General features: G+C 41.8%; 1 protein-coding gene across 7 annotated transcripts in view; it reads left to right on the top strand.

The window, feature by feature from the left end:
* ADD3 (adducin 3) overlaps nt 1-17017 on the top strand; it is a 225006-nt gene that overhangs the window by 184586 nt on the left and 23403 nt on the right. For all 7 annotated transcript variants that reach the window (XM_074999205.1, XM_074999203.1, XM_074999207.1 and 4 more), the window contains 9 exons: nt 1017-1168; nt 1326-1406; nt 4108-4257; nt 5939-6082; nt 6172-6270; nt 8508-8687; nt 9955-10212; nt 11297-11416; nt 12657-12746. In XM_074999205.1, the coding sequence (XP_074855306.1) occupies nt 1017-1168; nt 1326-1406; nt 4108-4257; nt 5939-6082; nt 6172-6270; nt 8508-8687; nt 9955-10212; nt 11297-11416; nt 12657-12746 (1274 nt within the window). The remainder of the gene's footprint in view (nt 1-1016; nt 1169-1325; nt 1407-4107; nt 4258-5938; nt 6083-6171; nt 6271-8507; nt 8688-9954; nt 10213-11296; nt 11417-12656; nt 12747-17017) is intronic.

The following is a 17017-nucleotide window of genomic DNA, read 5'->3' as shown; positions in this document are numbered from 1 at the left end:
GCAGTTGAAACGGGGCATGCGGGGGGCTGGACCCAGGCAGCAGGGGGCTGGGGCGGGGGTTGAGCCAAGCCAGGAAGTTGGAGCTGGTGCTGAAGGGGTGGTGGGTAGGGGGGTTGCAGCTGGAGCTGTACGGGCACCAGGATTTGGGAGCCCTAGGCACAGGTGGAAGACGGAGCTCCATGTGCTAGAAGGTGTGAGCTGGGGCCGGGGTTGGGAGTTGAATGGGGTGAACCGGGGTGGTGGGGTTAGCTGAGGGGCATAGAGCCTCATGTGCCTGCAGCAGCTGACAGCCCAGCACGTACCTGGGATGGGGGGGAGTTGTGCCAGCTGGAGGGGGATTGAATGGGGTGAACCAGAAGGGGGTGAGTTGAGCTGGTGGGGGGTCCCTGTGCACACCAGCACTGGTTGACAGCTGGAGCCCCATGCAGGCTGAGCTGGGGGGTGCTGGAGGGAGGGGTTGAACAGGGGGTGTACTGGGGTAAGGGGATTGGGGGGGTGACCTGCTGCTGACGGGGGGTTGAGCTGGGCAGGGGAGGGGTTGAATGGGGTGTGCTAGGGTGGGGTGCTTGAACCGGGGCAGGTTGTAGCCCCGTGTGCGGGGGGGGGGGTGAGCTGTGGGAATTGGAGGGGAGCCCTAGGTGTGCGGCTGGAGCACCATGCTGGGGGAGGTGGGGCCACAGCGACGGGGGAGTTGGGCGGGGTTGAGCCGGTGGGAGGTTTAACGGGTGAACTGGCACGGCTGTCAAGCAGCGGTGCTCAGGGGTAGGCAGCTAGGCAAGCAGAAAGCATTCCCCCTACCTTCCCAGAGCAGTACCTAGCGGTGCTCTGGGAAAGCAGGGGGAAGGGGTTCTTAGACTGCCTGGCTGCCTGCAGCTTCATGTTGTGCAGAACTTGCATTAAAGTGAGTTTTGCACAATGTGAAGCTGCATAAAGCGAGGGATTACTGCACTGCTTTTGGAGAATCAGAGTGAATTTGAATTTAATTGACCCATTTGCCACCTGTTTTTTTTTTCCAGGCCTTGGAATGGTTACAGCCATCAATGATCTACCTGGAATAGACACCTCCTCATTTGTTAAGGGAGAAAAATTTACTCGTTGTAAATTGGCCAGCTTGTACAGATTGGCTGACCTGTTTGGATGGGCACACTTAGCAAACTCCTACATCACAGTAAGTTTTTAAGAGTAAAAAAAAAAATTTTTTTTTTTTTTTGCTGTGGTTTCACCTGTATATTTAAAATTAAGTCATATAAAATTGTAATTAATTTTTCAAGGATTATTCAGGTAAATTTGATATTAAATCAGAAATCATTTCTCCTTCTTTGCAGGTAAGAGTAAGCAAAGAACATGACCACATTCTAATCATTCCAAGAGGTCTGTCCTTTTCTGAAGCTTCAGCCTCCAATTTGGTATGTGCATCACTTACACTAAAAATAATCACTGAGGCTTAGTTGTTGTTTTCTGACAGTTTTGCAGCTACCAAAACAGGATATTAGCAGCAAGCTTTTGTTTGCTGTTCTGAAATTCTCACATGAAATCATCAGCCGAACTGCCAGATGAACTTTTGGGATTACACAATCCTCTGCTTCTGAACACTTTTGTCCAGGTTTTATATCTACTTTTCACTGCTTTTGCTTTATGATGCTTTAATGTTGTCCAGCAAGCTTTTTGCAGTTTAGCTGGGCTCTCACCTGATCTACAGTATCAAGTCAAATAGAATTTGTGAGCTACCTTATTTTTACTCTAGCAAATGTACCTGGTATTGCTTGGCTCTCAATGCAGGTAATTTTTTTGAAAATAAATGAAAAATGAACATTTTTTCAATGATAGTATTTTTCAAAAATGAAGAAAAATGAAGGCTGGAGTGAAGGTTTGGGGTGAGAAGGGGCAGAGGATTGGTGAAGGCTTCAGGCAGGGGGTGGGGGTGCAGAAGTTAGGGCAGGGGACTCAGAACAGGGTTGCTGGGAGGTGCGGGGTGGGAATTACCAAGGCCACCTGTGGCAGTGAGGGTGACTCTGCTCTGGCAGCAGCTGCTCCCCAGGGACCAGGGCAGTGCTCCCCAAACAGCGGCTCCTCCTGAGGGAGGCGGGGCTATGCTCCCTGTCCAGTGACTACTCCTGGAATGGAGGTATCTATGGCTGCATGCTTGTGGGGTAGGGGCTGGGTCTCTGTGGGCTGACCCTGGCCTCCAGCAACCTCCTCTGCAGCCTATAGGCTCTCTACAAAGGGGTCAGGTTCTGGGATTGGGGCAGGAGAGCTATTTACCTGGTCTTTGTTGCAGATAAGATGGTGGAGCCTCTCTTGGTGCTGCAGCTGCCCCCAGTGGCCGTTCTCAATATTGTGTCCCTCCTGTCGTTGCCCTCTTTCTTTTGCCTCCTCTTCCTTCTGCTCCCTCACTTTCCATGTTCTGGAAAATCCTGGAATTTCAGGCATTTCCCACTTCCCAGGCACATTCAAACCATAACCTTGGTTTAACTTAGGGTGAGAGGAAGCTATATACCATATTTTCTGGTCATAGCTCTTGAAGTGTAAGAGGAGTTCTTGAACAAATGTTGCATAGACAGACATCTTCTAATATATAGAGATAGATTCATAACCTCTTATCAGTAATACAAAGTGTTTGGATCTTCAAAGCACACTGAATGTATCAATCCCCATGTCGTTCTTGTCAGCAGATTTGTTTCAGTGAAGTGAGTTATTTCCATTTTACAACTAGAAAATTGGGAAGCAGCAAAGTTTTAGGTAATTTGTCCAAGCCCAAAATGGAAACTGGTGTAAGAGCTCCTAATTTCGTGTGTTAAGTACCAAATTAAGCATTTTATTGTATGAAAGACTTAGTGTTACTCAAAGGCTGCATCTACACTACAGTCCCCTTTTGATAGGGGAATGCAAATGAAGTAAATCAAAAATGCAAATGAGGCACTGATTTACAAATCTGGCACTTAATTTGCATAATCTTGCATGATATTGCTTCCAAAAGAGACTGCTTTCAAAACAAAAACAGCAGTGTAGATGAGGTTCTTTCCAACAAAACCTCTGTTTTTGAAAGAACCCTTCTTCCTGAAAAAAATTAGGAATAAGGGTGCTTTCGAAAACTTTTTTTTGAAAGAACCTCGTCTACGTTGCTGTTTTGGTTTCAAAAGCAGTCTCTTTCAGAAGCGAGATTATGCAAATAAAACATGAGATCTGTAGATCAGTGCTTCATTTGCATTCCCCTTTCCAAAAGGGCACTGTAGTGTAGATGTAGCCATATTGCCATATCTACTGGTGAGTCTTGTTCACAGCTATTGGAAAGGAAGAGCTGGCAGGTGGCACAGTATGGTGGTCTTCCAAAAATAAAGCTAAAATATAACCATAAGAATTGGATATGATAGACTACTCTTACTGTCTTTTACTGTTTTTTGCCCTTAATGGTTTAGGGATTTCTTTATTTCCATGATTTTCATTTAATGGAAGATGTTCTGAGATTGTATCTTTGTTTTCACATGAATTGTGCAAATTTGAAAAATCAGGAGGTCTAATTTATAATATAAAATGGTACAGTAATAGCTTATGTAAATATATAGTTCATCTGAAAAGTTCATTTGGCATGTTCAATTTCAGCATCTATTATTCTTCACCATTGTGGTTCAAGGATGTATTTATAGGTATCTGTATGCCAAATATATCAATATAGATTATTCTTTGAACAGAAGCTTGTTATTTGAGACTCTCACACAGATGTTCTACTCCAGTTGAGTCTGCTCTTCCTTTAGCTCAGGGGCAACCAGATCAAAGAAGAATTTCATCTGTTTATCAGCATCTGGCCTTCACCTTTTCCATGGCCTTTCCCACCAGCTAGCTGGAGGATTTATATATTTAGTTCTGGCTGTCATAATGCTTCTAAGCATTTACCTTTAGGGCTGAATACGATAGAAAACTCCAGCTTGTTTAGGAGAGATCAAACTAAGCACAAATTTAAGATTAGGTATGATAGCTGCTAAATGGATTGCCTCTTTTTCCCTCCTACCCATTATGGCACATACTAACCTGTACACTTTTTGGTTTTTCTTCTTTGTTTTTTGGCCAACTTACAGTAGTTGCATGAGTTTCCTTTGTTTGACTTTCCAGGTTAAAGTAAACATCTTAGGAGATGTAGTTGACCAGGGAAGTACCAATCTGAGCATTGACAATGCAGGATTCAGTCCACATGCTGCCATCTACTCCATGCGCCCTGATGTCAGATGTGTGATACACGTACACACCCCTGCAACTGCAGCTGTAAGTCTGTTCCGTTCCTAATGTAGCCTACAGAGGAAAATTTCAAAATATAAAATATATTTATTCATGTATTTTATAAATGTACACCTAGTGTGTATGTATCAAATTGCCTCTCCGTGGTTTTTTATACTTGTGTAACTCCACTGAGTTAGTTAAGTTACTCTTGCCTTACACCAATGTAAGAGGGTTATCCTTCAAAATCTCAAGTGATCAGAGGGGGCTGTGCACTTTGGAAGGAGCCATGCATAGAATGAGGATCGGACTGCGTCTGACAGAGTGGAGGGAGACTATTTACAATTTAGGCCAAAGGTTAATTTAAATCATCTCAGTACTACACAATGGCTGGGTCTACACTTGCCCCCAACTTTGAAGGAGGCATGTTAGTCAGGGCGACAGGAGATTACTAATGAAGTGCTGTGGTGAATATGCAGCACTTCATTAGGTTAATTCTCCACTGTGGCAACTTCGAAGCTTCAAACTTCGAAGTGCCCACAACTACACGCACACCAGCACTTCGAAGTTTGAAGCTTCGAAGTTGCCACAGGGGAGAATTAGCATAATAACGCAGCACTTCATTAGTAGTTTCCCATTGCGCTGATTAACATGCCCTTTGAATCTGGGGGCAAGTGTAGACAAGCCCAATGTGTTCTAAATCCTGGAGATAGCACTAATTGCATTTTTACAAGGTTATATTATTAATGGTGTTTAGTTCTTGGAATATCTAAAAAGTGATACCTAAACAAGTTCAAAAAAGGCAAAATGAGTAAGAGGATGGACTGAACTGATTAATGAGAGAAACTTAAGGAGATAAATGTACATAACATGACTACAAATGAAAAAAGATGCAACTGTGTACCAGTATTTGAAGAGAGTAAACATCAGAAGGAAAGTTTGTCAAGGGTTGATATAGAGTACTTAAAAATTGCCAGACTGGCTCAGACCAAAGGTCCACTTAGCCTAGTATTTTGCCTTCTGACAGTAGCCAATGCCAGGTGTGCCAGAAAGAATGGATAGAAAAGACAATCACCAAGTGATCCTTCCCTTGTTGCCCATTCTCAGTTTCTGGCAAACTGAGGCTAGGGACGCAATCCTAGTTATAGCCATTAGTGCATCTATCCTTCATGAGCTGACCTAGCTCTTTTTTGAAGTCTGGTATAGTCTTGTGATGGGAATGAATTGAGGAAAAGATGCATTAATATTGATTGCCAGGAAAAACTTGCTCATGGTGCCATCTAATATGTGACATAGGCCCCCAGATGAAGTGTTAGCAGCACCCTTACCATATTTTAAACTAGACTGAATAAAGCACTAGAACAGTGTCTATCCATATTAAGACTCCTCTTATCTAGCCAGCACACATTTTGTTTAAGAATGCAAGAGAGACGGAGAGTGGTTGTGATCTATAGGTAAAAGCAATGAGGAGTCCTGTGGCTCCTTAAACACTAAAAGATGGGTTTGGGTATAAGTTTTCATGGGCTGAAACCCACTTTGTGTTAGATGCATCTGAACCAAGTACTGGAAGAATACCATAGGCAATAATGATGCAGTGAATTCTGGATGATCATCAGTTCCCTTATAACTTTGGAAGATTAAAAATGAGGCTTGTGAAACAGGGCACGTTTGTATGGAATCCTGTTTAATTTTTTTTTCACACTACAAATTTTCAATTTTCTTGAAACAGGTTTCATCTATGAAGTGTGGTATTCTTCCAATCTCCCAGGAAGCTCTGATTCTGGGAGATGTTGCTTACTACAATTACCAGGGATCTCTTGATGAACAGGAAGAAAGAATTCAACTTCAGAAGGTTCTTGGACCCAGTTGCAAGGTAGTCAATCTTTTTTCATGTTTTTCATTAATCATTTGAATATTCTGTACCAGTTTCTACCATTTAACATTAGTGTTTTCATTCTCTAGGTGCTGGTCTTGAGAAATCATGGTGTGGTAGCATTAGGAGAGACATTAGAGGAAGCCTTTCACTATATTTTCAATGTTCAGCTTGCATGTGAAATACAGGTATGAGAGATCCTTTGTTATTACAATAAAATTTTATATCCAGCATTCTATCATCCAGAACTTTGAAATAACCGGCATGTTAACCATAAATAAATTTTAGTTATATTTTCCATAAGTACAGTAGAATGACAATAAATACAAATTCAGCAAATGCAGTATAAGTTCACAGTGCACAGTACTACTGTTGTTAAATAAAGTACTCCTGTATACTTTTTTGTTTTTCTTAATATCTAATCTTATTTTTCTTTTGTGTTATGCATTGCTAGGTATTACCTCTCTATTATCCAGAATATTTGACTATCCAGCAACCTTCTGGTTCCAGGCTGCCAGATAGGAAAGAGTTCACTGTATTTGATTTCTGAAGGAAATACATATGCTGTAATGAGTTATTGTGGTAGATTCATCTAACCCAATAGGAAGGAAGCTCCATTTTTGCAAAGAACTCAGCAGAATCTCTGCTATTAGACACAGTATTTGTGTAGAACAGGAGTAGGCAATAGGTGGGCCATGGTCCAAATCTGTAGTACCAGACACATCTGAACAGGTCCCAAATTTTTTTAATTACTTGTTGTTTTTAGTTTCTTCTCACAGTCCATGCCTTGTCTGTACCTTGACCAAGAGGTTAGAACATTGACAAAAAATAGACTATCCTGGTGTAAAAGTTTTGTGGGAAGAGACTTGCTTTTAATTTCATTTAAAATAGAACTAGATGTCTGTTTATCTTCTTTTATGTGCACAGTTAGCAAAATCAAAGCCACTTTGTTTATGAGCTTTAGTTATTTAGGTATAATGAGTTGGGTTTGCTGAGCATATTGTGTTCTCACTTTAAAGTTTGTCCAATGGGACAGTATCATTTACTAGAAAGTCAGTGTAGTGTAGTGTAACATTATCATGATATCATTTTATGAAAGTTATTGTAGGAGCCATTAATATTTTGCCAACTATTGAACTCCAAGTAATCTGGGAGGACGTGCATCTGTAATATTACACAGCATATTTGAGTCCCTCTTTTCAAAATGCAGATCAGCCATGTGAAACTGTATTAGTGCTTTCCACTGTGGCCAGAGTGAACTTCAGCAGCCTACGTCCAGGGGTGCAATAAATGTCTCTGCAGCACTAAACACTGTGATTGTTAGAGGAGCAAATACACTGCTCCTATCATACATAAAAATTGGACACACAGTCTGTGGGTATCATTAGATCCGGAGTGAGGAACCTGTGGGTATCATTAGATCTGGAGTGAGGAACCTGTGGGCCAGATCTGGCCCACAGTGCAGCCCCGAGCCTCTGTGACAGCTCCCCTCTCCACCCGTGGGGCTGGAATTGTGGGCATCAGCTCAGCAATGTTTCCCTGCAGCCCCAAGGCAGAGGAGCGATCAGGGAAGTTCCACATGCTGCCCACAGCACTGGTTCCATAGCTCAGGGCCTTAGTTCCCCCCTTATCCCTGATGTGCCACGGTTTGTGACTCTGGGAGCCACCTGAGGTTAGTGCTGCCTGGCTGGAGTCCACACTCCTAACCTCCTGCCCCAGGTCAGAACCAACTTCCACACCCTCAGTCCTTCCAAACTGTCCACTCCAACCCTCAGACCTCTCGTGCATCCAAACTCCCCCTTAGAGCCCATCCATCCAAACTCTCACACCCTAAACTCATTGTTTCTGGCACCACCCTATATCCTAGAGAAGTGGCTTCCTGACTGGGTTTTTTTTTCTTTTTCTGTGCATCGATGGTTCCTGGTAGGAAAATGTTCCCCACCCCTGCACTAAATCCTCTGTGGACTGATTGAAGAGTTTTTTTCTCCCTCTGTGAAGAGCACAAAGCAGAGGCAAATGTTGTATTTCAAAATGAATGAAGTAGACTCCAGAAATCACGTGTTAGTGTTGTCTTAAAGAGTTCATCAGAAATAGTTTCACTTCTCTCCAATGGAAGGGTAGATCTGTATCAAGATAAAATATATTTCTCTATCTTCTACAAGTACATTATTGAGCACTTGATAAATAGTTTATTGCATTTGTTACTTTTACAGCCATAACTGTTGACCAATACTGTCATTCAGTAGGATTCATACTCTGCATGTCTTCATGAAGTTATTGTGCTAGTGCAAAGAAGAGTAACCTGAAAACATAACTGCAGCCAATTTTATGTTCACAGTTTGTTTCCATTAAATTCAGACAAGCTTGGACTTACACGCCCAAAATATCTATATGGAATCAAATTAATGTGTGTGCTTTGTTGCAGGTTCATGCATTAGCTGCTGCAGGTGGAACAGACAATCTTCTTGTACTAGACCTACAAAAGTTCAAGCCTTTCACACATGCTGTGGCAGCTGGTGAAGGTGGAGTTAATATGTTCTCCCAACAAAAATGGAAAGTTGGGGAGCAAGAGTTTGAAGCTCTCATGAGGATGCTGGACAACCTGGTAGGTACACCGATATAACAGGTCAAATGTTGCCCATGACAGTGTCAGTGTCATTCATTCCTCAGCTCTTTGCAGGATAAGGTCCCAAGTAAAGAGTTGTCTGATTTTTCTTAATAAATTTGAAAATAAAATGTGTAAATGAAAAACAATTTTTCTTGAATACTTAATATTTTCCATATTTGAATATTTGACTTAGGGTGGAACATACGTTTTTAAAACTTTCCATTTTGTAAATCTACGCCAGCAGAATAGTGAAGACTGGTTAAGCTAAAATTTCTGTCAAGACTATCACAAAGTTAATTATTTCTCTGTATAAATCAGTATTGGTACAGCATATGTTTTCCATACATCCCCTTAGTAAATGTACTTGGAAGTTTCCATTTTTATTTTGTGGTGTTAATCCTTGTTTCTATCTGTTTCTCTCTCTGTGGACTGGGAGGAGATAAAATTCATTACTAATTGTTCAAAATGTAGTGAATTAATGTCAAATTAGGCGATTTATGGATAAAGTAAAAGCAAAAGAGGGTGTCGCTTACCTGTTAGTGTAACTCATGTCTGATCCCTTACACATTGTACTGTGTGCTCAGGCAGGGAAGTAAGATGCCACCTTGCTTTCCTGTATGGACTGTTTGTACCACAGTCACAATGCTGCTGCTAGGGTATCTTCCCCAGGAAACTGTTCCCCCTTCACATGGGTGGCTAGCAGTGGGATGTGAGTGGAGCCTGGGCTCCACTGGACATGCTTGCCAACTCGTCTGTCACAGAAATACTGGTAGAACTTCCTCCTCTCTCTTTCCCTTCCATCCTCCCCATCTCCTCTATGAAGCAAGGGCTGAGCAGAAACCGAATGATGACCATAGGCTCTGCTTCTGTGCTCAGAGCAGAATTCCTGAGTCCATTTTAGTTCCAGCTATATTGTTGTTGCTTTCTATCAGAGGGAAAAGTTCTCTTTGGCTGTTGAATGAAGGATGGAATTGATAATTATAAATTTGTACAGATTCTTCTTAATCCTTCCAAAATGTACTACTCATCAGGGAAGTGATGAGACTGCAGATTTTCCATACCTTTGATAGTCTGTCTGCTATGCTGCTGATTCTAAAAGATTTCTTATAAATAAATAAATGGAAACCAATTGGAAGGATACCCCAATCCTCTGATTGGATGAATGCAGATAGTTCATTTAATACATTCACTGTAGTAAAAGCTTCCCATAATTTCTTCTTCCTTGTGCAGTGTTGTTCTCTTTTTTTTCTTTAAATCTCTTCAGGGATACAGAACTGGCTATGCCTACAGGCAACCCCTAGTAAGAGAGAAACCCAGGCACAAGAGTGATGTTGAGATCCCAGCCACCGTGACGGCCTTTTCTTTTGAAGATGATACAGTCCCACTTTCCCCCCTCAAATTCCTAGCACAAAGACAACAGCGGGAAAAGACAAGATGGCTGAACTCTCCAAATACATACTTGAAAGTGAATGTGCCTGAGGAATCCTGGAATGGAGAGACAAGTCCCAGAACTAGGATAACGGTAGGCAGTTCTTTTGCTGGTTAGCTTGTTCATACTCTGAGAAGGAAGTGACTTATACAGTTTCTATCACTAAATCTGGCTTGTTTACAAAACTTTGCATATTGGATTATCTAATTAAAACCTAGCAAACAAGAAGATAGGCTTGTCTGAGGTGGGGATAATTGCTGCAATGAGAAGCCCCCCCTCCCCCCCTTTTTTTTGCAAAGGGAATTTTGCTGATTAAAAAGAGAGAGCTTTGTTATCCAGTCACTGAGCAATTTCCTCTTGCTTATTGTAATAGGAACTTTTTTTATCCACTGCATGTAATGGTTGAGAAGTTGCTCATGCATGCCCTCTAGAATCTCCCATTTTTCCCTTCTTTGTAGGGGGCATCCCCATTCCCACAGGTCCTATTTTCAAGCCAAATCAATCTCTCCATGTTTGTTGGTTCTAGGTTACTGTCACTATCTCTGATCAAAGACAACAGATCAGGACTTTATTTAGAGCCTGTTAATGTCATGTGAACATATGTCTCTGAATGATTTGCAGGATTTCCTTCTCCCAGGACTATGTATATTGCCTCCACCAAATTCCCAATTAGCTACAGGAGAGATCAGATCTCTTGCGGAGTGGTGCCAAGTAGTATTCCATTGCTATACACCTGACCCCAGTTGCACAAATTATAGATTAAAAGCAGCAGCTCCACCTGGTGGTAGTTTACCAGTTTCTCTGTGTCTTTCATTCGGATGGTATACCAGGCTGATGTAAAACTTTGTGCAAAAAGGAAAAACCTGCAATTAGCAGAGATAAGAGTTTATAGTACAAATAGAGTAATAGGGAAGGAGACTCCACTTTGGAGCCCTTGAACTCTGCCTTGATGGAATAAAAGGTTCCATGGCCTTAAACCCTTTCATATAGGATTTTTGGTGCGAACTGTTCTTTTCTAAATATACCCATGTTGCTATAATTTTGTAGTTCTATATCATTTAAGAGCATTTCAATTTTTAACATAATTTATCTCAACCTCACATGACATCCAGTGCTCTCTCCAACAGCTATATTCTCCCTCCTTTTCACATAATATTCTAAACATTTTTTCTTTAAGTGGATGAAAGCTGAAGACTCCTCCAAGATTAGTGGAGGAACTCCAATCAAAATTGAAGATCCAAACCAATTTGTTCCCCTAAATACAAACCCAAGTGAGGTGTTGGAAAAGAGGAATAAGGTAAAAAAAGGATTAAAGAAGAAATCTCTAACAATACCTTGAGTTGTTTACAGGTATCAGATATATTCTAAATCAACAGTCAAGGGATCATTAGAAACAGTAGTAAAATGATTTACTGAAACTACCCTAACTATATCATTGTTTACTTCACATTCCACATGGTATTGGAATTGACTAATAAAACTGGGAGCACTTGGATTATAATACTTTTCTGGATGATCAGGTGTTACTCTGGGAATCACAAATGGGAGATGGTCCCAAACTGTAACCCTAAAGTTATATCACAAAACTAGTGGAAGTTTGAATCGAGAGCTGAACTGAACAGCTCTTACCTGTCTTGTGTAGTAAGTACCCTTTCTCCAAAGGCTGCAGAAACAGTACTAAAATTTTGCATAGGTGGTTTTGGGGAACTAATATTTATTTAAATATACATAACTACTCTCATGAATGTGAAAAGCAGCCATTTTAGAAAACTGACCCAAAATCCACCCCAGGCATGATTATTTGGCTGGACGTGTAATGCTTTTTCCAGGAAATTATGTGATTTACTTTTTTGGAATCTTTCACGGGGTAGAGGGCCATAGTACCATCCCTGAAGACTGAATGTTTCAAAAAAAGCAACTTCCTTTTTCAAAAAGGATAAACAGAATAATGCGTGGATTTTTTTTTTCAATCCCAGACACTAATCTTTCTCTCCCTATGCAGAGTTACAAATGTCACTGTCTCAAAACTGGGGTGTGGTTTTGTTTGTTTGGAGATTTACTTTTTTTCCATTTGTCTGTATTTAACTTAGTATATCGTAGCCATAGCGATGGGGCTGCTTGTTGAAGAAATCAACAAGTTATTGAAGTGAGGCAAATTCTACAATTATTTCTGTGACCACACATGGTATTGACCCATTGGCAACTGAGCCTATGACTCTACTTCCTAGGGGAGTAAGGCAGATTAAGATGGTGTGTAGTCCCTCTGCAGAGTTCACCCCCACTGGGGTCCCATGCAGATGGCTGATGATGGGACCAGGATGAATCTTTAAGGGTACTGAAGTGCAGTTTTAGGATTAGCAGATACTCTGCAATCTGAAGCAGGGAGCATTTCATCCCACAAGAGAGCAGTATACAGTCCAGTGATACTGTTGTTCTTCACTGCCCAATAAATAGCGTACAAATTGGATGGTGGGAGAGGGATTTACTGTATAGAGACAATAGGTGCTTCAAATAACATTTGTCATTTTTCTGTACAGATTCGTGAACAAAACCGATATGACTTAAAGACAGCAGGACCACAGTCTCAGCTACTCGCTGGGATTGTAGTGGACAAAAAGCCTAGTCCAGTAAGTATACATCATGACTTGAATTTAATTCAGTGACTTAAGTGGGTTCTGTGTCTGTGTCTGTGTGAGTGCAGAAGCTGTCAGAGGTTTGTAGCTTGGCAACAGCTTCATAGAGTAAGAGGGATACCCCAGTTTGGAGGGACAGAACTCAGTAGTTCTACAGTCCAAGTTGCACCCTGGGCACCCCATTATAGATTGCCTCACATTGGCCTGCTTTAGGGTTTCTTCTACCCATTGTCTGCAGCATCTGATGTTGGACCTTGTTAGGGTGAGAACAGTGGACCACATGGAACATGAACCTGTACCAAATGGCAATTCCTATGTTCCTATGAACTCAAACTCATTTTATGGGAGATAATGAATGAGAGAAATCTGCAATGTCTTGTTCTTTTTCCTCTCTTAATTCATTTACTTCACATGGCTGATCCGTTTACTCGTGACAGCAAAGAATAGTCCCCTTGTATAGCACTTTCTTACTGCCCTGCTCAGAAACATGACCCACTTTGTAACCTTAAGTGATTTATTAGGTAACTCAAATGCTAAAAATAAGCATTACTGGTGTAAATGAACATATTATAATCTTGAAATGTCTGTGAAACTCAAAAATCTCATTCTTTTGCTACTGTTTCTTGAAGGATATTGGAAATGCTTCTGGTTATTTTGAACCTGACATAATGTTCAAAGTTGGTTTTGTAAGGGTGAACACACCTCAAAAGGCTACAGCTGCTCTTCTTATATGTATCAGTCTCTAATATCTTCAAAATTGGGTGATAAAACTTCAATCCTCACTCTAAATTTTTTGATACTTTCTGAACCAGTATCTGTTTGGTGTTCAACTGCTTACTACCTTCTCTTTGAAGATGCCGTCCCACCCCTACCCAGCATCCTTGCTACTCATGCATACCTGTCAGAAGCTCAGTATTAGTAATCAGCCTAGACAGAAGGGCTACATGACAGCAGTGTTCCAGTGAAGTGCAGCAGGCCAGGATCAAGACTGGAGGACTCCCTATGCAGAAATATGTTCAGTCTGTACCTCAGAGAGTGAATAATTATTTACTGGTGTTGCTTTTAAGAGCTCATGTAATCTACATAAACAGTATGATAAAAGCATACTATAACCCAGTGCATAGATTGTGAGAGCAGCTATTTGTTTTGTGGTCCCTTTTCACTTGATCAAAATAGCAGAGACACACAGTTCTTTTCATCAACCAGGTACAGTGATATTGACTGTTTCGTGGTTAGTTGTTTTCTCTCTACATTTTAAGAATTAAATTTGTAGATGAGACAGAACCAGAAATAGAAAGCTGTAGTAAATGTTGGCAGTTTAGTATGCTGGTAACTGTATTTGTAGCTGTTTAGTAATGTGATAAATTACAACATTGGCATTATTCTTATAAAACTAGCCACTCAAGGAATCTGCTCTCAATTTTGTTTCACTTCTTCCCAAAATATATTTAATATACAAGCAAAATGAGAAATGACTATCTAGGAAATGGTGCTGCAGAAGGGGATCCTAGGGATCACAGTGGAACAGAAGTTAAATGAGTCAACAGTGTGACATTGTTAGGGGTGAGAAAGAAATGAGTAAAGACATCATTCTGGAATGCATTATCAGGAGTGTTGCAAATATGACACGAAGTAATTCTTAGGCTTTACTCTGCACTTGTTAGGACTAACCTGAAGTACTATATCCAGTTTGGGACCCCATCTTTAAGGAATGATGTGGACAAATTAGAAGAGAGAAACAAAAATGATTAAATGTCTATAAACTGTGACTTATGAGGGAAGATTGAAAGAACTGGGTTTGTTTAGTCTGGAAAAGAGAAGGCTGAGAAGGAACATAAGAGCTCTCAGGTACCTAAAGGGTTGTTACAAGGAGGAGGGAGAAAAATGGTTTTCCTTGACCCCTGATGATAGGACAAGAAGCAGTGGGTTTAAACTGCAGTAAGGGAGGTTTAAGTTGGACATTAGAAAAAACTTCCTAATTGTGAGGCAGGTCAAGCACTGGAATAAATTGCGTAGGGAGGTTGTGGAATATCCATCATTGGGTATTTTTAGGAGAGGTTAGACAAATACCTGTCAGGGATTGTCTAGATCAGAGGTAGAGAAACTTTAAAAGTCAGTTGGGGGTCACACACAAGTGAGGAAGAAACACCCTCATTAATGTAGCACCTGAGTGAGACATCTCGATCCACTCATGCACCAACCCCATGGGCCCCTGGGCCAGTTTAACTCTTCTGTAGGCCTGTTTTAAAAGCAAAACTGGCGGGGGGTGTTCATGGTTCAATGTGAGGGAGCCTGGAGCCTCTTCCTGCCACCGGCCTGGCAGAGCCTTTGGGACACACCTAGACCCAGCTTGCCAGATGCAGGGGAGATGGGGAGCCTCAGGCCTTGTGGGTTGGACCTTGGGGGTCAGATCCGTGTGCTGGGGGTTCCCCACCGTTGGTCTAGATGGTGCTTATTTCAGCTATATGTGCAGAAGATGGAGATTGATGACCTCTCAAGATTGCTTTCAGTTCTAGGATTCTGTTAAATACTGTAACAATATATATATAATTTAGTACCGTAAATCTGTGATGTCTGGTCTGTTTTTGCTATTTCATATTTTGTGTGCATACTGTAGATTTATATGTTAAACTCTGAAAATTTTAAATAAAATTTAATTTCAGAAAAGTACCGTAAGTCTACAAATACTGTGAGGAATAGTGCTGTATTGCCATGGGGTTGGACAATATCCTCTGAGGCTGCTTTTACACTCTCACTCTCCTGTGGGAGCTGGCATGGTAATGAGGCAATTCTAAGCAAGCTAATAAGGCACTAACGTGTATATACAGCACCTCATTAGCATAATGGCAGCCACACAGATTTCCAAGTGCAGACTTTGAATTGCAGATTGACAGTGAAGATGGGGGCATCTTTGAAATAAGCGCCCCACTTCAACATTCCCTTACTCCCATAAAACTAGAATGGAGTAAGGGAATGCCAAAGTGGGGCGCTTATTTTGAAGCTGCCTCCATCTACATTGTCAATCTGCAATTCGTAGTCTGCACTTTGAAATTTGTGCGGCTCCCATTATGCTAATGAGGCACTGAATATGCATGTTAGTGCCTCATTAACCTGTTTTGAATTGCCCCATTACGGCTACGTCTACACGTGCAGCCAACATCGAAATAGGCTACTTCGATGAATAGCGTCTACACGTCCTCCAGGGCCGGCAACGTCGATGTTCAACTTCGACGTTGCTCAGCCCAACATCGAAATAGGTGCAGCGAGGGAACGTCTACACGCCACAGTAGCACACATCGAAATAAGGGTGCCAGGCACAGCTGCAGACAGGGTCACAGGGCGGACTCAACAGCCAGCCGCTCCCTTAAAGGGCCCCTCCCAGACACACTTGCACTAAACAGCACAAGATCCACAGAGCCGACAATGAGTTGCAGACCCTGTGCATGCAGCATGAATCCCCCGCTGCAGCAGCAGCAGCCAGAAGCCCTGGGCTAAAGGCTGCTGCACACGGTGACCATAGAGCCCCGCACGGGCTGGAGAGACAGCGTCTCTCAACCCCCCAGCTGATGGCCGCCATGGAGGACCCGGCAATTTCGACGTTGCGGGACGCGGATCGTCTACACGGTCCCTACTTCGACGTTGAACGTCGAAGTAGGGCGCTATTCCTATCTCCTCATGAGGTTAGCGACTTCGACGTCTCGCCGCCTAACGTCGAAGTTGGTGCCGCTACTTCGAAGTAGCGTGCACGTGTAGACGCAGCTTACAATGCAACCTTCAACCAGAGAGTGAGTGTAGAAGCAGCCTCAGTTGTTTTTTACCAGCTGTAGCTTCTGTGACAGCAAAATGAGGGTGAGGTTAAAATTAGTAAGATTTACATAATCATATACAACAGTACTAAAAAATGAATAAATTTCAATACAATTGAGTACTACTTTTGTCTACTACCTATAATGTATTTATAAATTACACAGTTCTAAGAGAATTATCAATCTATTGACCGCCTTTAGGAGCAAGAAGAACTTAGTTCTGTGAGAACAAGAAGTCCTGTGGCACCTTATAGACTAATAGAGATTTTGGAGCATAAGCTTTCATGTGCAAAGACCTGCTTCATCAGTCATGCATCTAATGAAGCAGGTCTTTGCCCATGAAGGCTTATTCTCCAAAATATCTGTTAGTCTACAAGGTGCCACAGGACTTCTTGTTGTTCTTGAAGATACAGACTAACACGGCTGCCTCTCTGATTAAAGTTCTGTGGTAACTTCTTG

The sequence above is a fragment of the Carettochelys insculpta genome, chromosome 7 (genome assembly GCF_033958435.1).
Source record: "Carettochelys insculpta isolate YL-2023 chromosome 7, ASM3395843v1, whole genome shotgun sequence".
Lineage (NCBI taxonomy): Eukaryota > Metazoa > Chordata > Testudines > Carettochelyidae > Carettochelys > Carettochelys insculpta.
The sequence above is the reverse complement of the archived record's forward strand: the minus strand, read 5'-3'. Positions and strand labels throughout refer to the sequence as shown.